This window comes from Peromyscus californicus, unplaced genomic scaffold (assembly GCF_007827085.1).
Source record: "Peromyscus californicus insignis strain IS unplaced genomic scaffold, ASM782708v3 Scaffold_12__1_contigs__length_115047231, whole genome shotgun sequence".
NCBI classification, from domain to species: domain Eukaryota; kingdom Metazoa; phylum Chordata; class Mammalia; order Rodentia; family Cricetidae; genus Peromyscus; species Peromyscus californicus.
In genome coordinates, this window is record NW_026294413.1 from 86,155,354 (window position 1) to 86,177,786 (window position 22,433).

A 22,433-nucleotide genomic window follows, 5' to 3' on the forward strand; every position below is an offset into this window, starting at 1 on the left:
AGAGACTCAAGACTAAATCAACACAACTTCCTTTCCTTCCTACATTTTGTCACAAAGTAAAGGATTTCTGAAGAGTTTCACATATGCTATTCTATGATCACCTTTAAAGGGCTGTTGAGGAAGAGATGGTGCAGGGACTCTATAATGAAGACCCTGTGAGGTAAGAATTTCACCAGGTGAAGAAACGTACTCGGAGTAAAAAGTACTTTTATATATGACTCTGAACTGGCAATTTACTGATAAGAGGTTGTGGCTCTCAAGGCTTTTCAAACATATCGTATCTGATAATGAATCATGCCTCCTGCTCCTTGGTCTATGGGTCTGGCCTCTGCGAAGCATCCTGTGCTGCTGCCAGGTAGCAGATGCACAAGGGCACAGGTAGTATAGTAGGTCACCTGTTCAGCAAGTAGGATGGGCCCTACTGCTGACGGCTCTGGGATTCTGAGTGAGGGAAGCCTGGCCACCATGGGCAGCCGGTGCCTCCTGGAAGAACTGGCTGAGGGAGGAAAAAGAATAAAAAAATGAGATTAATGAGTGAATGAGGATGAAGTTCTTACCGGGCGGTGGGATGCCTGGGAGGCCAGGCACACCTGGCGGAAGATGGTGAGGTGGAGGCCCCCCAGGGTGAAGTGGCTGCATGCTGCCCATGCTAACAAGGCCATCAACTGGGCCCTGCAAAGGTGGAAGGCCTGGCGGATAGCCACCCATCATGCCTTGAAGGACACAACAAATTTCAGACATGCATCATTAACATGCAACATGAGCTAAGTAATAACAACCCCCTCCATGCACTACCAATGAATAAAGCACCCTTAGTACTGCATGATATAACAGCAATTAGTGCAATTATTTTGTTGCAGTAATGAACAAAATAAAGTTACAAATATGAAACCCAACATTTTTGGATGAATTAGTACTTAGTAAATTATTGTTTATAATTATTCTCAATAAGCTAAACATAATGTTTTCATTTAATAATAAAGAGGAGTTCTAGTAACAGCTTTTCCAAGGTCAGAACTATTGCAAGCTGTTCAAACAGTGACTGTTCTGCCACCTGCAACTCCAAGTGATCAGTACATACCCCATCACTCCACTCTGCCCGCACTCACATCCCTATTGTGGGTGCACATGAAGGGAAATCAGAAGGGAGGGAAATGAGGTGCAGAGTCCTGATCACAAGGCATGGTTCTCCAGTTTGGGAGCAAAAAAGTTTCAAGACTTCTTCATATACTCCTCCCTTCTATCTCCACCACTGCTGTTAAGAATGGATTATGTTAAGGTTTGAGCTGGAGAACAACTTCTAACATCCATCACAATGAATAATATTTCATCTTTAGATTTCAGAATATGTTAAGGAGAAATCTAAATCTTCTCAAGCCAACTAAAGTCCAGGTCACTTAGAAACGAATATGCAGCAGGCCTGAAGGGGGAACAGCTGGAGAATCAGGCTCTGCTACAGGAGAAGAGGCCAGCTGTCATCACTCTCCAGGCTCACGAATGTCTTCGTGTAAACCTTCAGTTGACAGGGGTTTTAACTGAGGTACAGAATTCCTATGAACAGAGGCTTTTGTTCCTGTATTTTCCAAGCATACCATCATATGACAAAACGTCTGCTGGCTGGGGAAGTGTTACAACAAACAAGTATTTTTGGAAAGTGTGTGTGGGGGGAATAAAGTTATTTCGGTAAGGACTCACCTATGAAAAAAATAAAAACAAAACACGACTCTCCTGGAATTGTAAGAGTCTGAATGAATATAAAGCTCCCCCTGGAGTACAGTCACTTTTAGGCAGTTTCTCACATAGGAAGGCAAAGTCGTAGCACCAAAATCCTCTTTGAAGAGAATTTCAGTTTTACTATGAAGAGGTATTAGAAACCCATTATTCGTACAAGTTTAGTCTTTTAAAGCTATGGCATACCAAAACCCTGAAACTGACTCACCTTGTCTCCTTAGTCATAACTAAACTGGCTAGAGAAACTTAACAATTACACAAAACAAATTTGAAATATTTGTATACATGACATAGGATGCATTTCAGTTTTTAAGAGTTCAAGGTTAAAAATGACTTTGAGCAGATACCATCATCTTAAACATGATGAGATCCAATGTTGCCAAACTGCCCTTTCAACACGCCACCAGGTACAGCTTTTAAGGATAAGTAGGTGAGAAATTGAACAATGTTAGGAGGCTTTGCTTTCAATTACAAAAGCCCATCTGAACGCAGCCGTCATAGGCTGTGGTTGAAGATTAAGTTATTAAGAACTGAAAGACACGACACTTGTCTTCATTAAACTGTACTTTGGCATTTATTATCCCAGTCACATGTGTTCAAATGAGCTTCAATGCTTGTAAGCAAAGCTGGTCTCAGACAACAAGAAGGCTAAGGCTCAGGCCCTAAGCAACCTATATTCCATGAAAAATCACCCTCTTAGCTGCAAAGCTCTCACTGTGGACCAAAAGCTCTTTACTGTAGAGATTCTGCCCTTCACTCCTGTGGCCCAGAAGCCTGGACAGTACACCTTTAGTAACAGAGCAGTGGTCTTCTAGAGGGACCACCTTCCTCAACCACAGAGCTATACGATGCTATTCCCCAACAGGGAGCTAAAATGCTGCAGCTGCTAATTTTTATTTCTTTTTAGCTATTTGTATTCATTTTGTTAATATGTTCCTGGATTTTGTAGTCAAGGACATAGTGCCACAGTATTATACATCAAATAGAACAAAAGAGGAGGTCGATGAGGGAATCCTAACTTTCAAAGTCCCCATGATCAAGACCTGATTTCTGAAAACCTCTGGAACCCCATTAACCAAAATGGGCCATGGAATAGAGCAGGCGATTATGAGATTTGTTAGATCGACATCAGTCACGCTGAAAGCACTGACAGCCATGATTCAGATGTGCTTTGGCGAGTGCAAATGCTGAGCTCAGCGACAGTGCATCTGAGAACTTGCCATCACAAAAGTTAGGAGCCACAAAGGAAAAGTTACCCTATGCACTCTTCCTCTAAAGCAAAAACAAAAAAGGCAAAAAACGAAAACGGCAAGAACAAAAAAACAGCAAAAACAAAAACAGTATCTCAACAAAGCTGCCTTGAACAACACTGTCTTGGACTCCGTGCAAAAGAGGTCAGACTATTGTTTAAGAGGAAACAGGTGGCTTGTACAGAGCTCACCAGACGTGGAGAAGTAACAAAGGCAGCCTGAGAGGTGATCTGCAGGCTTTTCGTGGAGACATGTCAGACAAGATTTCAATTCCACAGTAGTCAAAGTTTGCTATGGCTACCAGAACCAGAGACAACACACACAAGCAAACCACATTCATCATTTTCTTTTTTCTTTTCTTTTTTTTCCTTTCCTTTCTTTCTTTCGTCTTATTCATTTGTTTATTTAAGTATGTGACTGGGATACTAACAGAAAATGCAGTTTAATGTAATTAAATAGAAAAGCATTACAGAGTGGGCACAATGAATTGAATGAGGACTTCCCCCTCTACTTAGCAGTCATGCACGTTGGTGACCAAGAAAGGATTTAATAATTCATTGTCAAAAATCCTTTTAAGTGGTCAGTCTTTTAAGGATGGCTGCAGCAGAATAAGGCAAACTGAACTGGCATGAGAAAGAAAATCAACATCACCTAAAGACTGCTTTTATGTTTTCCTTGGAGTTCTTCCCAACAGAACTCAGGGTCTATTTATATTTCCTGCTGTAGTGCTCTGTCGAGAGCAGCCTGGGGTAAGAACATTGCCAGACCATGCCTACAGCAAGGGAAGAGCTGCTACCTACTAACTGCCAGGGTTGGACCCATGGCCCACTTGTGGGATAGAGAAGAGACATTGCCTGTATGGGAAAAGCAATACAGGACAACATGGATGACTTCAAACTTTGAATCTGTCATGAGAAAAGGCTAGAGACTGTGGCCTACTCCTTTTGGAGAAAAAAAAAATGAAGGAATTTCTTAAAGTGGAAAAAAATGGTCTTAGCTCCTGTTTTTACCTGCAACAGGTGTCAACTGCTGATTGAGCATCCCCATTGGTGTTGGTGGTGGCACCACCCCCATGAGAGCCCCCACAGGGGTGCCTGCTCGGGGAGAAGCACTCGGTTGCTGTTGCTGTGCTGCTCGCTCTCTCTCCTGCTGCTCAGCAACTTTAGCTGCCCGCTCTGTAAAGGCATTTCAGATTTTCAATTCTGTTTTTAACCCAGGAATTCAAAATACCATCCATTGCATTCAACAGGACTAGTAAAAACACAGGCAACAGTTCTGTCTCAATGGAAGGAACGGTAGATGACTAGTCTCAACACAGGAGTCGGGCCGATTTCACTTGATAACCTAGAATTCAGCTTTCCTATCCCATCTTGAGAACTGGTCTGCAAAGATTTCAAGAATGTTAAGACTGCAACACACATTCAGAAAGCACAGGTTTTATCGAAACACATCACCAGCGTAACCACCGTGGTTAATCTCACGAGGCACTCTGAAGATGAGAAGCGCTACCATTATTCTAGTATTAATAGCATAACAGATTATAATTTCAACATGAAGCAATTCCATGGCCCATTATAATTTTTTGGCACAATTGTACTTACTCTAATTTCCTGATTCCTTGTATCCAATTTTACTAAAATTTGAGGACTCATCATTAATATCACAAGTTTAGCAGCTGAAGAAAATTAACTCTGTAAGGGAAAAGTAGCTTACTGCCTCTAGCTTAAGATTTTAGGAAACGTAAACAGCCAGTTTCTACATTCTAATGAAGCAAAGAAAGAGGTCATGATTAACAAACTCCAAGGGAGGGAAATACATGATTAGCTAGACTACAGTCATCAGAAACGGAGAACTAATACATACATGTATGTAGCAATGAACAATATTCTGAAAGAACCAGGTTCCCTGAAGCTAAGTTCAAAGCTGACCATAAGTTATCCTAAATCAGCAAGAATTCCAGCATCTACTCTCAGTGCACCTGAAATGCAAGAGGAGCACATATTTTTGGAACCCCTGGGCTATCAGTCGATAGACCCCTCACTTCCTTGAGGTGCTCTGCACCTCTAGAGCCAGCACCCTCACAGTCACGCTCCTAGCAGGCCAGACCTTCTTGAGGGCATACTCCCAAAGTTCCATCATACAGGATTCATTCAGCTTTGCCATTCTAAGTAGGAAGTCCTTCGCACTCTTCAGATGGACAAGTCAAACAAAGAGTGCCTTGTCCAAGAATACAGGAGAAACAGCAACTTATGGCCCCGACGCTTGGTGTGACACTGAAATTCAACTTCTACAGTGAACTCTCCAACAAGGAATTCAAAAGACTACAGCTATCTGGGGAAAACAGCTTGAGGTCACGTGGCTTTAGAGAGACTTAAGAAGTGACAGCTCTACTCCTTTATGGGAAGAATGTGAAAAGTGTGCAAGTCAAAGGTCCCCAAGGTGTGATGGAGTTACTTGTAGACAATTATCATCACTCATTAGCACTATCCCTTCTACTATCTTCTGTAAACTGAGTAAAATTAAGTGTGAGGACCAAACCCATTCTAACAACCTATTTTTCCAAGATAGTAGTTAAAAAAACTATTAGCGATCTAGATACCCCATTATTACGTCTTAGTTTTTTCATTACACAAATGGAACAGTAAACTGGGAGGGAAAAAGAAAAATTGAAGTTGGAAAAACAGAAAAGCTCAGGTGTGTGGATCAAATATTAGCTCTTCCTGAGAGAAGCTGACCTGGGCTGCTCTGGAAGTCAGAACTACTAAAATTATACCAGCCAAACTCCCAACTTTGCATTTTGAATTCGGTGGGCAGAAACACCCAAAGTTCGAAGTTTGAATTTCAGGCTATTGAATCATAAACTCTCACTAGGCCCTTCCTATTTCCAGACACCCCACTACATGAGAGAATTTCTCACCTATCATTTCTTCTTCCCTCAGCCATGCTCCAGTTTTCCTGCCTTCACATCATCTCTAGATCCTCTGTCCTAGTCACACCCCAAATAACCACTCACACAATAAATACTAGCTTTGTTTGCCTTGACACAGGCTTTACACTATAGTAGCCTAATTTCTTAGACAAGAGTCCTCTAACTAAGTGGTATATTTGGTCCTAACTTGCAGTAAGCCCTGAAATATCCAAGTGCCCCAGAGTTATAAGTTCTTATGGATTGACTAGAGTTACTCAAAGAATATTGTACAAATTCACTTTCCAGGGCATTAATAGATACCAGATAAATACCTGGTCAAATTTCAGAAAATTACAGATAATAAAAAAAAAAAAAGGAGATCTTAGAGACTTTAACCTAGAACTATGTCCAGAGTGTGGAATCCTTCTGAAACATGTTTTGCCACAAAATATTTCTTAGCTGAGCATCTTGCAGAATTAGTCTTCAGCAGAAGATCCTTAAGGAAGCTTGTCAGATAATTTTCTAAGAATAAATAGTAACAAATGAAAGAAGTATAACTTTTTTTTTTTTTTTACAAAAGAGTTACTTTGGAGATTTCATAACCTTCAATAAAAGGAGCAGCCTTCATCATGTATGCTTGCTGAAGAAGAATGGATGTGGACTCGGTCAAGAAGCATACTGACCACTGTAGAGAGGAAGACTCTATATTGGAAAATTATCTAACATACAATATTTACAAAAGTCCTGCCTAATATAATGCTTACTCTCATTTATTAAAGCCATACCCAATATTAACTAGAACAACAAAAGATCCAAACCACCAAAAATCTCTTAAGAATTTATCCTTTATGGCTATGAACCACCAAATCTTTGAGTAATACTAGCTCATGGCTCAAAGTGATCTAATCACAGAGTAGGGGAAGTGAAGGCAGGTGAGCTTTGTCAGAGTCATCCAAGTGTCTTAAGATTAGGTATGAACACAGACACAGCACCGGGCACACCAAGCCTGAGCCTAGAGTTTAACTTAGAGCTTTGGCTTCTTGAGAGACATAACAGAAGATCACCTACTTTAAAAGGCGACTTGCAGGTGAATTTTAATCAAAATTAAAGTTAACGTTATTGAGCAATCACTCCCCTGCTCAATGTGTGTGCCTACTAGGGTAAATGAAATAAAATCATGCAATTTTTAATAGCAAAACTTTTTTGTTTGAGAAATTTGTGGGGAGAGGCACCACCACCAGGATCTGAGGCCAAGTCAGAGGCAACACTCCATGTACTGGCATCTACTGCCAGTGTGCTACTGACGGCTGAAACAGTCCAAAACACCAAATTCATGTGCATGTGCTAAGAACAAAAGAGTAAAACCTGTCTCTGCACGTGCATTCCTGGGAAACACCCCTTGCTTAGAAGGTGGGGACAGTTGTGCCTGGTCTCTATTTACCTTCATATTCTGCTTTCTTGGCTGTCTCAAGATTCCTCCACTCTGTCCCCACCAGTCTGCTGAGCTCCCCGAAAGAGTAGTCTGGGTGCTGGGCTTTAATCACGGCTCGCATCTCACTGCTGAACAGAATGTAGCCACTCATGTTGATTTTCCGCTTAGAACCCTCCTTCTTTGCACTGCCCTTGGCAGACTTTGGGGTAGACTGGAAGACAGAACACTTATATAGGGTATCAGAAAATTGCACTAGATTATTTACATCGTTTCTGGAAGCCAGACATACATGGTTCAATAATGAATGTTTTATAGACATACTCAGTTTGCAGCTAACATTTTTTTGGTAAAAATATACTTCTTCCTTGCCTTGTACAAAATAAATGGAAATTTCACTGAATTCCATGACTGCAATCTACAATGGTGACCTCACAATTAAATCTTGAGAAAATTCTGAATGAGGAAAATAAATACAATAGGGATCACCTCAACCAAAAGAAGGAGAAATGAAAAATACATCGATAACCCCATTATTTAGGAGGCAGAAAGATGACAGGTATGGCCACTGAAAACCTAGGGAGTTAAGAGGGTGACACCATTTCTTATTGCTTTTCTTCGGTACAAGGCAAGAAGCCTTCAATTAAACTGCTATTAAGCCACCTCTATGAAATTTAAAAGAGAAATTATTATTGGCTTAATGATAAATGTGTTTTTTTGTCAATTAAAAATAAATTAGTAAAAAAACAAAGGCTCTGAAAAGCAAAACAAAATACTATTATTCCTTTGTGCAGATTTCTAGGCAAAAGCTCACATATGAAAAGTGTGGTAATGCACACCTATACTCCAGTGCTTGGGAAATGGAGGCAAGAGAAACAGAGTTCAGGCCCACCTTGAATACACCAGTAAGTCTGAGGCCAGCCTACGCTACTGACATCATCTCAAACCAAACAAAGGCTGACAACACAGGGGCTTGGATGTCTCCTATTTTGGTCTGAGCCTGCTGCAGACCAGAACTGAGAACAAGGCAAGTAACGGGGCATGTCACCTACCTGCGGGGGTGTGTAGGGCATGAGGTCCAGCTCACTGGCCAGGGGAGTCTGAAGCTGAGGTAGAGATGGAGGTTCAATGACCTCACTATCCTCCTCTCCCATCTCTTCAATATCATCATCTCCACCTTCTAACTCGGCAAATTTAGCTTCTAGTAATTGTATCTTCTTTTCCAACAAAGGTGAAGGTTCTTTCTGAGGAATGATTGGTTTTCTGAAAAAAAGTGCAGAAAATTAACTAATTAATCAATTAATTAATTTAAAAGTTGCTAACCACTTCCAGGTTGTCAGAGAACAAATCTGAATATCTACAAAGGATATTTTACAACCTTCCACAACCACTCTAAGTAGCTTCAATGGGTATTTGTGACGTCACTTCTACTTAAAAATAATTCTGAAGAATACTCACAGAGCACTGGTCAGGTTGAATGCACTCTATGTTTAAAAGGAGTTGTCATAATATGGAACTGAGCAATCCCCCCAGAGAGGCTGCCAACCAGAAGCCAAGTGTTTCTGCTCCATTCTACAGTTGCTAGTGTTTAAGATAAGGTACTATCAACTGAATATTTTCTTTCTCTCTCTGCAACAAAGTTTTACTTTGTAGCCCCAGCTGACTCAAACTTATACAATCCTCCTGCCTCAGCTGTAGTATGGGAATTACCACATCTCACTAAATTAATTATTTTCAATTGGAATTATGTAATGCTAGTCCAAGACCTAATAAAGAACTCAAAACAATGGGCTACACTATTTTGATAAGTTAGCCCAAGTACCCTTTCTTCCTTTGTTTTATAAGCTTTACCTGAAGTAGTAAATTTCATCATCTACAACTTTAGCAGAGAGTGAGAACCTCTTCAACCCCTTGAATTTCTTCATCTGCTTGTCACTCTCGTTATAGCGGCTCTCACAAAGCAGAATGTCATTTTCTGGTATTTCAGTTGGCCTGCAGGAGAGGAAGTCCTTGAATGACAACACAGCACATTTTCCTGAAAGAGTAAATCAGAGATAAATTAAAGGAATAAACTCTGTCACAACGGAGAGCCTGAACTTGCCGAGTAGGCTAGGCTGGCCAACTAGTGAGCCCTGGGGTCTGTCTTCGTCTCCAGTGCTGGACTACAAGTGTGCACCACCAAACCTGGCTTTTTAAAACATGGTTTTAGAGACTAATCTCAGGTCTTCATACAAAAAGCAGGCACTTTACAAGCAGAACTCTCTCTCCATTCCCAAATTTTATATTTTTATGTTTTGATTCACAGTTAAATAAATAATAGGATATATATTGGCATAAAGATATATACAGATGAACAGAATAAAACTGAAAGCCTAGAAATAAACCTGTATAATTAGACAACTAAATTTCTACATGCAAATAAGTAGATCCCCACCATATTCCACACATAAAATCAACTCAGAATGGATTAAATGCCTACATGGAAGAGGCCTACATGGAAGAGTTACAAAATAAAGCTCTGAGGAAAACCTGAGGTGTGATCTCCATCATCTCTGATTAAGCACTGGCTTCTCAGAACAGACAGTGGAGGGACACATACACCACAGAGGGATATACAGTCAGTCTTCAGGGCTGGAAAAATGAATGGCTCAATGGAGAAGAGCATTTACTGTTCTTGTAGAGGATCTGAGTTCAATTCCCAGCACCATACTGTCTGGAACTCCCACTTTGGGGAGCCATCACCTTTCTGACCTCCTTGGGGACATACAAACATACATACATATGCATAAATAAACAATAAAATTAAAAAATGCAGACTTCATCAAGATTAAAAACTTTTGAACTCCAAAGGATTCTACTGAAAAAGTGAAAAGACAACCGATAGAGAAAACAATTTTTAAATTATGCATCTAGTTAAGCACCTACTATCCAGAATATTTTTAAAAGTCCACAACTTAACAATTATAAGATCCTATTAAAAATGGGAGACAGGCCGGGCGGTGGTGGCGCACGCCTTTAATCCCAGCACTCGGGAGGCAGAGCCAGGCAGATCTCTGTGAGTTCGAGGCCAGCCTGGTCTACAGAGCAAGATCCAGGAAAAGGCGCAAAGCTACACAGAGAAACCCTGTCTCAAAAAACCAAAAAAAAAAAAAAAAAAAAAAAAAAAAAATGGGAGACAGGTTATTAACGGACATTTCCCCCAAAGATTTAAAATTGTAGTAAGTACAGGAAAATGATGGTTGGCATCACTAATTGTTAGGGAGATGCAAATCAAAACCACAATGAGGTACCACTTCACATCCATTAAGATGACTTCTAAGAGAAAGGAAAAAGGAACAATGGCAAATAACAAGTGTAGGCAAAAACAGAGAAACTGGGGAGACTAAACCGATGCAACTGCTATGGAAAGCAGTCTGGCAATTCCTCAAATTAAACAAGGGGAATTGGAGGAGGATTTGGGTGGATATGACCAAGACTGAATACGTGCATGAAACTGTCAAAGAATAAATAAAACTATTTTTTAAAAATTAAGCATAATTACTACATGAACCAGCAATGCTGCTTTTGGGTATCTAGCCCAAAGAACTGAAGGATCAAACAACTGGATAGCAATGATCACAGCAACATTACTGATAGTAGCTACAATGTAGAAAAAAACCCACAGTTGGCCAACAGATAAAGATAACAACGCGCCGGGCGGTGGTGGCGCACGCCTTTAATCCCAGCACTCGGGAGGCAGAGCCAGGCGGATCTCTGTGAGTTCGAGGCCAGCCTGGGCTACCAAGTGAGTTCCAGGAAAAGGCGCAAAGCTACACAGAGAAACCCTGTCTCAAAAAACCAAAAAAAAAAAAAAAAAAAAAAAAAAAAAAAAAAAAGATAACAACGCATCATGTATACTTGTTATAGAATATTACTCATAAGGAAATAAAATTCTGATGCATACAACATGGATGAATCTTGAAAACATTATGTTACATGAAATATACTATGAAAAAATAGCCACTGTCTCATTTATGTATAATACACAGAATATATACAATTCACATGATGGAGTGAGATAGATCCCTAGGTAGGAAGGAGGGAGGAGGAAATTAAGTTACTATTTAATGGTAGTTTCTACTTGGGATGACAAAAATATAAATAAATTACATGTGTAATTTTACCTACATCCTGCCCTTGCTTGCTCACCACCTAATATTTCTTGGTCTTCTTTTTAAATTTTACACTTTATCCACACTTATAGCTGTTTACATATATACTAGGATCCACATAGGAGGGAGAACATGCAATGTTCCTGAGTTTGGATAATCTGACAATACTATATTTTCTTAAATTCACACATTTTTCCACAAAAAATGATTTTGTTTTTAAGCTGAAAACTACTTAATTTTACATATATACCACATTTTCATTATCTAATCATCAGCTGATGGTTCCATTTCCTTGCTATCATAAATAAAGTAGTAATAAACATGGATGTGCTGATATCTCTATGGCAGGATTTGGAGCTCCCTGGGTATATTTATGCCTAGGAGTGTGCATTTTAAAATTTATTTTGGGGACTTCCAAACTGATTTACACAATGGCTGTATTACTTTGCTTGCCTACTAGCAACATGAAACATGACTCATGCAAGAGGATAAAATGCCATTTTTCTAGTTTCTACTTTTATTTACTTATCTATCTATCTATCTATCTATCTATCTATCTATCTATCTATCTATCTATCTATCTATCTATCTATCTATTTGTGGTGAAGTGTATTAGAATGTAATCAACAAGCTGGGCGTGTCTTTTATCTCAACATTTGGGAAACAGAGGCAGGCGGATCTCTGTGAATCCATGGCCAGCCTGGTCTACACATTGAGTTCCAGGCCAGCCAAAGATAAAGAGAGGGACCCTATAGTGAAAGTGTAAAGCCCTAAGTAAAGCTCCGTGGCTTCAGAACGACCATTCTCACTGTAGAGTTCACTGAAATGTATAAAGTCTAGGCACCTGTTTGTCTGAGTGGCTACCTTAATTCAACTGCATGATGATTTTATTTTCGAATTTACTGAAAAAAAGTGATTAATTTAAAAAGTTACAAAAAATATATGATATTTGCATAATATTGTCAGTATACTTAATGCCATGGTATCTTAAAAATGGTTAACTATGTTATTTATATTTTAACACACACACACACAATCTCTACAAATGGTAGGTCCTCACTTACACTGTTTAACCAATCTTTATTACAAACAGTATTTTCTGGGGATCACTGTTTCTATCTGCTCAGCACCCTACTGATAAAGGGTTAGATTGTTTCTGAGTCCCTGCTCTCCCTACTCTAGTTGAAAAATGCTGAGGTAAATTAATTTGCATGTAAGTGAATACATCTGGAACATAAACTTTATTTTCATAGATATTTCAAATCACTTTCCATAAAGGTTGTGTTAATTCATTGATCAGCACAAAGTGGGTGAATAGTTTCCTATGCTGCTGATGTTCTTGTCAACTAGTAACAATACCTGGAGCTTTAGTGTTCCGTTTACTCTAAAAGAACTATTATGTGATGCATGAGTGTTACTATGTGTATGAGTGCAGGTACGCATGTGCCATGACGACAGCCTGTGGAAGTCAGAGGACATCTTTTGAGAACTGGATCTTTCTCTTTCCACTGTGGGTTCTGGGAACTGAACTGTGGTCATCTGGCTTGCATGGTAAACACTTTTACTCACTGAGCCATCTTACTAGCCTTTGCTTTGTTTTTGAGACAGGTTTCTATGTTACCCAGCCTGGACTGGAACTAAAGATCTTTTTCTGTGTCAGCATCCTGAGTGCTTGGATAAAGAAGGGCACCATCACACTACTCTGGATCTTTGACAAACTGATAGGGTACCCTCACTCCACAAACAAACTGAAAAGTATCTGGGTAGTTTAAATTTGCATTATTCTACTAGCTAAAGTTGGGCATAATTTCATTTAAGAACCACTGGTGAAGCTGGGCGGTGGTGGCTCACGCCCAGCACTCGGGAGGCAGAGCCAGGCGGATCTCTGTGAGTTCGAGGCCAGCCTGGACTACAGAGTGAATTCCAGGAAAGGTGCAAAGCTACACAGAGAAACCCTGTCTCGAAAAACAAAAACAAAACAAAAAACAAACAAACAAAAAAAGAAGCACTGGTGAATTCTTCCCAGTCTTTCAGTGTATTGTTTGTTCATTGGAAACTCGTACTTTTCTAATCGCCTTATAGGAGTTCTTCATAGGTAAGGGAAGTAGACTTGCCTACAATTTGTATTGATGCTTTCCATTTGACTTTGTTCTCACCAGACTGGGCTCTAAAGAGATTTTCCGTTTTTATATATTCAACTTGTCTTTTTTGGTGGGGTATGAGTTCTGAGCATTAAACAGTTTATTTATTTACTTAAAAATTTCGTGTGTTTGTGTGCGCGCTTAAATTTATGCATGTGTACCAAGTATGTGCCCCTAGAAGCCAGAAGAGGGCACTGCACCCCCTGGGACTGGAGTTAAAGCCAGTTGTGAACTACTATGTAGAAGCTGGGAACTGAACCCAGGTACTCTGGAAGAGTAGCTAGTGCTCTTAACCACTAAGGCATCTCTCCAGCCCCAACTAACAGCTTTATTATGGGCCATAATGTTTTAGTATCTAATAAGAATCCACTTTCTTTTACTTTTTTTTTTTTTTTTTTTTTTTTTTTTGGTGGTTTTCTAAGACAGGGTTTCTCTGTGTAACTCCTGGAACTCACTTTTGTAGACCAGGTTGGCCTCAAACTCAGATCTGCCTGCTTCTGCCTCTTGAATACTGGGATTAAAGGTGTGTGCCATCACTGCCTGGCAACTTCAATACATTTTAAAGAATTTTCCTCATTATTTTAGTATTAATTTCCTCACAGGAAAACTCCCACTAGTATATCTACTGGGATCAAAGTAAAGATATATTAGAGAGATCAGATATCTTTATGTTGAGACCTAGTCAATCACATAGTAGTCTTTTAACTTCATTTAAGCATTCTCTCAATAGCATTTAAAAACTTTTTTCATATAGATGTGGTATATGGTATGTTAAATTTATCCCAAGATATTTAAATTTTGTATTTTCATTGATCTTTCCTCTCTCCTTTTTTGTATAATGTGGAGGATAAATTCAAGTGCCTCACATATATTATTGAATCTTTTAAAGCAACAGACTTGTATCTTTTATATTTAACCATTTTATTTGACTTTGCTATTTTATTGAGACAAAGTCTCAAGTATTTCAAGCTGGCCTCAAACTCTATGTAGCCAAGAAGGACCTTGAACTTCTCTGATCTTCATGTGTTTATTTGGTTTATGGGCATATGCCACCATGCCTGGTTTATTTATGCTAGGGATTCAACCCAGTTCTAGGACAGCCAGAGCTGTTACACAGAGAAACCCTGTCTTGAAAAACCATAAATAAATAAAATAAATAAACAAACAAATAAGGCCTTCTGAGTTGTAAAAATGGAGCTAAATCTTACTTTTTGAGCACTAAGTGGAGTTTATGTCAAAATGAAGCAACTACATCTCACTGTACGTTTCCTGTCCTGCTCAATATTGCAGGCACATCAGTTCATATACACGTGTCCCAAATGGCTGTAAACAAACTCATGAAACTGACACAGAAGTGATAAGAAAATCCAAGTTTTAGTTCTGGTCCATTTCTTGGGCAGTAATTTCACCTCTCTGGAAAATACCACCATCTTTCTTATATAATCATGTTGAGAATGAAATAAGATTCTAGATATAAAGCTGGTTTAAACCCTGTAGGAGTCAACACATTGCAAAAGGAATCTTTAGAAAAGATTTACCCAAGTTACATTAGTGAAAACAGTGGTACAGGGGTATGTCAATGCCATTTTTTCTCAGAAGCACCAAGAAATTCTGGCAAAACTGTTAGAATAAAAATTTCTTTGGAGGGGGGGCTGGAGAGAGATGGCTCAGTGGTTAAGAGTGCTTGCTGTGCCGGGCTGTGGTGGCACACGCCTTTAATCCCAGCACTCGGGAGAGAGAGCCAGGCGGATCTCTGTGAGTTTGAGGCCAGCCTGGTCTACAGAGTGAGTTCCAGGACAGGCACCAAAACTACAGAGAAACCCTGTCTCGAAAAAAAAGAAAAAAAAAAAAAGAGTGCTTGCCGCTCTTCCAGAGGATCAAGTTCAATACCCAGCTTCCTGTAACTCCAGATCCAGTGTCCTCTTTAAGCCTCTATGGGCTCACACACATATACTAACACACACACACACACACACACACACACACACACACACACACACACACACACACCATATATAAATAAGAAATAAATTTAAAAATATTACATTTATTTAGTGCGTGTGTCATGTGCCATAGATGTAGAGGCACATGTATGTCAGAGAATAACTTGTGATTCTCTCCTTTCATCACATGGGACACAGGAATAGAACTCAGATTACCTACTCAGCCATCTCATTGGCCTAGAACCAACAATTCTTTATCAAGCTCTGGAATACAGCCAAAGCTTCACAGGCATATAATGTTTAATTATGAAAATGTGCCTGAAGCCTTCATAGGTGAGCTTTGTAACTCAGCTTCAACCTATCCTCCCTTTAAAAATTTTAAAATGTATTTATCGGTGTTTTGCTTGCATATATGTCTATGGCACCACGTGCATGCCTGGTGCCAGTGGAGGTCAGAAGAGAGTGCTGGATACCCTGGAACTAAAGTTATAAACAGCTGTGAATTGTCATATAAGTACTGGGAATTGAACCTGGGTCTTCTGAAAGAGCAGCGAGTGGTCTTAACTGCTGAGCCATCTCTCCAGTCCCCCATGCCCCCCCACTTTTTTTTTTGCTTCAGCAACAGTCTTGAAGATGAGAGCCTGAGTTCTTCATATGAAGTTCCCATGCCAAAGGCAGAGTGGAACATTTCCCTTCCTTCCTAACCCCCCAAATGAATTTTAGCTGCTTTACTTGTGGGAAGCTTCCTGAAGGATGAACCTTATAAAGATTTTGTCTGTTTTGTCAAATATGGAATTTTCTCAGTGAGGTGATATGACTACATTATTTTTGTTGAAAACATTTGTCTGTTTAGGCTGTGATGGGCAATTTCTAAAGAAGAGAAAAATTTTCCAGTTTTAGAAGCTAGGAAGTCCCAAATGAAAACACTAGTATCTGTAAAGTTCCCGTTTATAGCACGAGGAAGATTCTAGGTATCTGAAGAATGATGGATATAGGAGCACAAGAACGAAGAGAGAGTAAATCAACTTCTACAATCCCTCTCTAAAACTGTTAATCTACTCAGTGCACAGCCTTTATGACCTACCCATCTCCCAAAAGAGCCCACTGGCATTAAGTTTTGACCTATGAATCCTAGAGGGACACATATATTGAGACCACAGCACACTAAAAGGCAAATTAACCACATATTGTCAGTTGGGGCCCAAGTATCAAATGACATAAAGTGCAGTATATATATTTAAAATGTGGTAAGAAAAAGTAGGGGATGGGATGCTTTGGGAAATAACTGTTTTGTTTGTCTGCAATCCTGGAGATGGAATCCAGGGATTTAAGCAAGAATTTTACTGCTACATGACCAGCCCCAAATAAGGAATGTTATTTGTTTAAAAATAAGAAAGAAAAGTAAATTTCTAGTTTAATTATTGTGTTGACATTAAAACTTTATATTGAAATATGTCTTCTTCGAAATTACGAGAAAATGTCCAAATCTCACCCCTAGTAGCATTTCAAGAGCTGAAAGGAATACTCTGGAGAGAGACGATCGTGCAATGGCCACTTTTCTTACAAACAACAATCATGTCCTAGAAATACCTTACAAACAACTGTCACGGTTTGTAAGCAGGAGGTCAGAATGAAGATGATGCTAAAGCTGGAGTTCTGGATGGAGGCATTTCCCGCTGGTCCAACAGCCAAATGCGAGAGTATAGCATAGGTTTGGCTTAGCATCAGTAAGATTTTAGAGATCTTTAACGTGAGACTGGTCATGTTCCTAAACTGTTCATCTAGTAGATATTGTTTAGTGGGTTTCCAGGATGCCTTCAAATGCTAGCCACATTTTAGGGCTGGCTGGTCAGAGCCAGCTGTATCATTAGCTTATCTGGGATAGCCTGAGAGAGGGGCTGAAGAAGAGCTTCCAGGCTTCCAGCAGTCATTAGCAGGTGACATTTTGGTGATTTTTCACTCTCAGAGCAACTATCACTTACTTTTCACTGAATTCCATCTTGTAGGGAAAAAAAACAACCTAGGTACCAGCTCAAAGTCCTCCCTTTTTTAAGTCTTGGGAGATTTTTGCTAGCTCATCTCTAGCCTCATGGTCTAACACATTCCTTTCAGCAGCTGCCACCTGCTGGAGCTTTGACAGTAGAGGTCTATGATTGGGTAGTCTGAATGCTCACTGAACTATCCCATTGCCTAAAGTATTGACTGTGGTTTAGCTACCAGCCTTTACTCAGCTTTTAGGAAAGCCTAGTTCTACCTACTTGTTAAGGTGTGTTACTTTAAAAAAAAATTATTTATTTGTACTTATGTGCATTGGTATTTTCTTGCATGCATGTCTGTGTGAAGGTGTCAGGTATCCTGGAACTGGAGTTACAGCCAGTTGTGAGCTGCCCTGTGGGTGCTGGGAATTGAACTCAGGTCCTCTGGAAGAGTCCTCTGTGCTCTTAACTGCCGAACCATCTCTCCAGCCCTATGTGTGTTATTTTTTTTCTTAGGAATTTAATTTTTTTTTCTTTTTACTTTCACGTCTTTAAACTTAGCATTCAGGAGGCAGAATCAGACAGTTCTCATGGGTTCTAGGGCAGACTGGTCTACATAGAGTCCCAAGCCAACCTGGGCTACAGGCTGCGTGAGATCTCTCTCAAAAAAACATTTCTCCCCCTTTGTGTGTGTGTGTGAGCAGGGTAGCACATGAGGATGCCAGAGGACTACTTGCAAGAGTCAGTTCTCTCCCTCTACTGTGTAGTTCCCAGGGATTGAATTAAGGTTATCATCAATCAGGTTTAGTGGCAAGTGCCTTCTACCTCATCAGCCATTTTGCCATGCCCCACTCCCTTAAAATTTTGTAGATAGGTCTCATTATGTTGCTCAGCCTAACTTCAAATTCCTGTGCTCCTAGCCTGCAAGTACCTGGGAATACTGGTCTGTACCACTGCCTTGGCTCAACATTTGTCTTTTAGAACAATTTACTAAGGTGAGTCCATTGCTAACAACTTTCATGCCATCTCATTGAGTAAACACCAAGGCTTTCCAGAGTTTCCTCTGAACCCAGCCCACATTGTGGAGACATGGATGGCTGTTGCTGGGAATACAGCTTCTCTATATACTTTTTTTTTTAAACTCAAGAATGCGTTTGCAGTGACGGTGGTAAGATGGCTCAGCAGTAAGAGCACTGACTGCTCTCTTGCAGAGGACCCAGGTTTGGTTTCCAGCACCCACATGCTGGTTGATAAATCTGTAACTACAGTTCTGGAGGATACAATACCCTCTTCTCGCTTCCTTGGCAACATACATGATGTATAGACATATATGCAGGGAAAATACACATACACCTTAGAAATAAGTAAAAAGAAAATGGAACTGGGTATTTTAGCACATGCTTTTACATTAATTTCTTTATTATTTTTATTTTGTGTGCATTGGTGTTTTGCTGGCATGTACGTCTGTGGGAGGGTGCTAGATCCTCTGGAATTGGAGTTACAGTCTGTGGAGAGCTGCCATGTGGGTGCTGGAAATTGAACCCGAGTCCTCTGGAAAATCAGCCAGTGCTCATAACCTCTGAGCCATCTCTCCAGGCCCTTAGCACATGCTTTTTAATCCTAGCACTTAAAGGCTAAGGCCAGCAGATCTAAGTTTAAGGCCAGCATGGTCTACATATCGAGTTCCAGGCCAGTCAGGGCTTCATTGTGAGACATCATCTCTCTTTAAAAAAAAAAAAAAAGTAAGACTGAGCTAGGCTGAGCTGGACACTGTGGCACACACTTGGGAGATAGAGCTCTGTGAGTTTGAGGCCATCCTGGTCTATATAGTGAGTTCTAGGACAGTCATAACTATGTGAGACCCCCCTCAAAAAAAAAAAAAAAAAAAAAGACTGAAGCATTTATGTCTTAGATGTTCTCTCTAAGATTCTTTTGGCATCACTCAATACTGCTCCTGGAGCAGTACATATTATTTTGTGATGAGCTATACTTCTGGAATCTTCTAAGTGCCTATGAACATATTGCTAGAGGCCATGCTCTTTGGGTTCTACTGAGGGACCATGGTGTTTCTCCTCTGTCAAAGAATAAAAGGTAAAAAAGTCATATGAAAAGCTGTACAGGGCTGGAGAGATGGCTCAGAGGTTAAGAGCACTGGCTTTTCTCCAGAGGTCCTGAGTTTAATTCCCAGCAACCACATGGTGGCTCACAAATATCTATAATGAGATCTGGTGCCCTCTTCTGGTGTGCAGTCAGACATGCAGGCAGAACACTGTCTACATAATAAATAAATTTTTTAAAAAAGTTGTACAAGGGCTGGAGAGATGGCTCAGAGGTTAAGAGCACTGACTGCTCTTCCAGAGGTCCTGAGTTCAATTTCCAGCAACCACACGGTGGCTCACAACCATCTGTAATGAGATCTGGTGCCCTCTTCTGGCCTGCAGGGATACATGCTGTATACATAATAAATAAATAAATAAATCTTAAAAAAAAAGTTGTACAAAAACTAAAATTAAATAAAAATTAACCCAACAAATTATATAGCTGCCCTAACAAACAGAAGTCTCACCCTCATTATGCTTCTTTTTAATTCTGCTGGGCTTACAATAGAAAGTGACTTTGGCATCACTTCAGTCTGAATCAGAATTCAAAAGGAAGATATTTTCTGCTACAGAAAGGCAAGAGTTTAATGACTTCACTGGTCTTAGTTCATTTTCCCCGATGACAGAAAGTTGAAAATGTGCTGGATAACTGAATAGTTTTGCCACATATAATTCTGAAAATAATTATAAGCACCAAAACAACTGAGCTAACATCCTCATCAAATAAAGACTAACCTATGTTTGAATCTGAAGATTTCCCTTTGGTTGTGATCCATGGTGGCTCATTTAAAACCATGAACAATCAGGGTATGCTATTGTAGCTATGCAGGTTAATGGTAGAGCGTGCGCCTTAGCATGCACAAAGCCCTGGGTTCAACCTCTAACTTGGAGTGTTGGTGGGGGATCCACAAAACATTGACCATCATTGTAAAGCTTCTAACTAGTAATCTTTTAGGAAGCCATCTCAAGGGATGTAGCACAGCTAGTGTATGATCTAGAGGCTCTCAGGGCTTGGGGAGACAGACTAGCTGGCAACACTGTTAGTATAAGATGATGCACACAACTAGATCTAAGAAACAGAATGCTGTGTGGCTGGAATCTCCAGCTCAGCCCTGCTTCATCTGGCCATTCCTCCCTCTCATTCCTCCCCACTTTCTCAGAAAAACGGCCAAGTGGCAGCTCCTCCTGAGGCTGCCAGCCCCTGAGGCTGCCAGCCCCCCAATCCCTGCCCAAAGCATTATAATTGGGCACAAACCCTGCTTATGGAGGACACACCATCACCCTATGCCTACAGGGTATTTAAGCCCACTCCTCTAGACCGGCCATGTGATCTCTAGGAGCTGGAGGACTTACCGGGGAGTTGCTTTGCTCAAATATACCTGGTCTTTTACTTTTTAATTTGGCTTGATCTAGCTTACTGCATTGGCAGAGAAACCTATTATCGGGCTACAGGAAACCTATCAAATACCACCAGGAATGCTAGGTAGATGACCAAAGAGAACTCAAGACATTGGTTTGGAATGGAGAAAATAAAATGATCAAGTTGAAGAATCTAGCAGAAATTGAATCATTAGACTATTCTCCCTATACCCTACCTTACTCTTACAACATTGTTCACACAGCATCCATAATGATTCTTACTGCTAATGTGTCTGTCACCTCACATCACAGCTCTGCTCAACATGACTGCAATTTCCTTTCAAGCCCAATCACTGCACTGTCGATAAGGCCTACTATATGAGTATCCAGAACACTCTAAGGGCTCATTCCTTACACCACATTCCCTCCCATGCTCTAGCTATCCAACCCTTTTAGGTATCAAACATAAACAGACAATCTAAAACAACACATTTGCTACACCTAGAACAGAGTCTCAGATAATTCTCTTTTGTGTATTTTTAAACTATACTAGGGTCAATTCATATAGCATCTATCAGCAAATTTTGGCCAATCATATGACCTTGCCTCAACACTATTGTCAATCTCCTTTGTTTTATTTTCATTTAAACTCTAGTTACCACCTGGTGTTCTCTGTTACTGACTGACTCCCCAACCTTTGCTCCAATGTCTTTATGAAAGCAAAGACTTTGATATTTTTATACTGCTCCAGATGCAATGTCTAGAAGAGCGCCTTGCAGAGCAGCAGTATTTCATCCATGTTTTACAGAACAACTGTGATGAAAAAGGACAAATACCTACCTAGAATACAGCTCATGGGGCAGGTTTCTTCCAGATTACTCAGAAACACTTCCTTTTTGTAGAACATTTTTGTGGGCTCATGTTCTGTTTCTTCTGGGTGAATGAAGATGGGGCCATAAAAATAAGCAGCTCCGTCTCGAACCCATACTTTTTCAATTCTTGGGGGGATAGAGAAATGAAGTTATGATAAGTTTAGTCTTGAATGATTATCTAATAAAAACTCTACTAACTAAAATGTAACGGTATACAGCATTTAGAGGAATTTCATGGGTGCTCCTCACTCTTTAAGATACCTTTCAGAGAAGATACTCTGAAAAGAGAAAAGGACAATTGGCCACTGGGTGAGAAAAGACTTTAACACAGTATCAAGGTTTGTAACTAAATCATTTTATCCAACTCTCAGGTTTTCTTCCCGAGATGTTCAGGATGAAAACAACTAAGCATTTGTCACTGAATTTGGCAAGCATTCCTTCAAAACAGAGGTTCACAGTTTTGGGTGGAAGATCAAGCACTAAAACGCTTTCCCCTTGGGCAACTACACTGTATCAACTACACTGTATCAACGTAAAATCCCATATTTTCAGGGTTCCAGACATAAAGCAGTAT

At 40.1% G+C, this 22,433-nt stretch overlaps 1 protein-coding gene across 40 annotated transcripts in view; it reads right to left on the reverse strand.

The window, feature by feature from the left end:
- Pbrm1 (polybromo 1) overlaps positions 1-22,433 on the reverse strand; it is a 108,903-nt gene that overhangs the window by 7,308 nt on the left and 79,162 nt on the right. For 17 of the 40 annotated variants that reach the window (XM_052733676.1, XM_052733679.1, XM_052733678.1 and 14 more), the window contains 6 exons: positions 21,828-21,985; positions 9,170-9,353; positions 8,371-8,581; positions 7,331-7,532; positions 3,992-4,156; positions 558-713 (listed from right to left, as the gene is read on the reverse strand). In XM_052733676.1, the coding sequence (XP_052589636.1) occupies positions 558-713; positions 3,992-4,156; positions 7,331-7,532; positions 8,371-8,581; positions 9,170-9,353; positions 21,828-21,985 (1,076 nt within the window). Of the gene's footprint in view, positions 1-557; positions 714-3,991; positions 4,157-7,322; positions 7,533-8,370; positions 8,582-9,169; positions 9,354-21,827; positions 21,986-22,433 lie in introns of those variants that run through there. The other 23 variants (XM_052733704.1, XM_052733703.1, XM_052733709.1 and 20 more) reach the window with 4 other exon arrangements.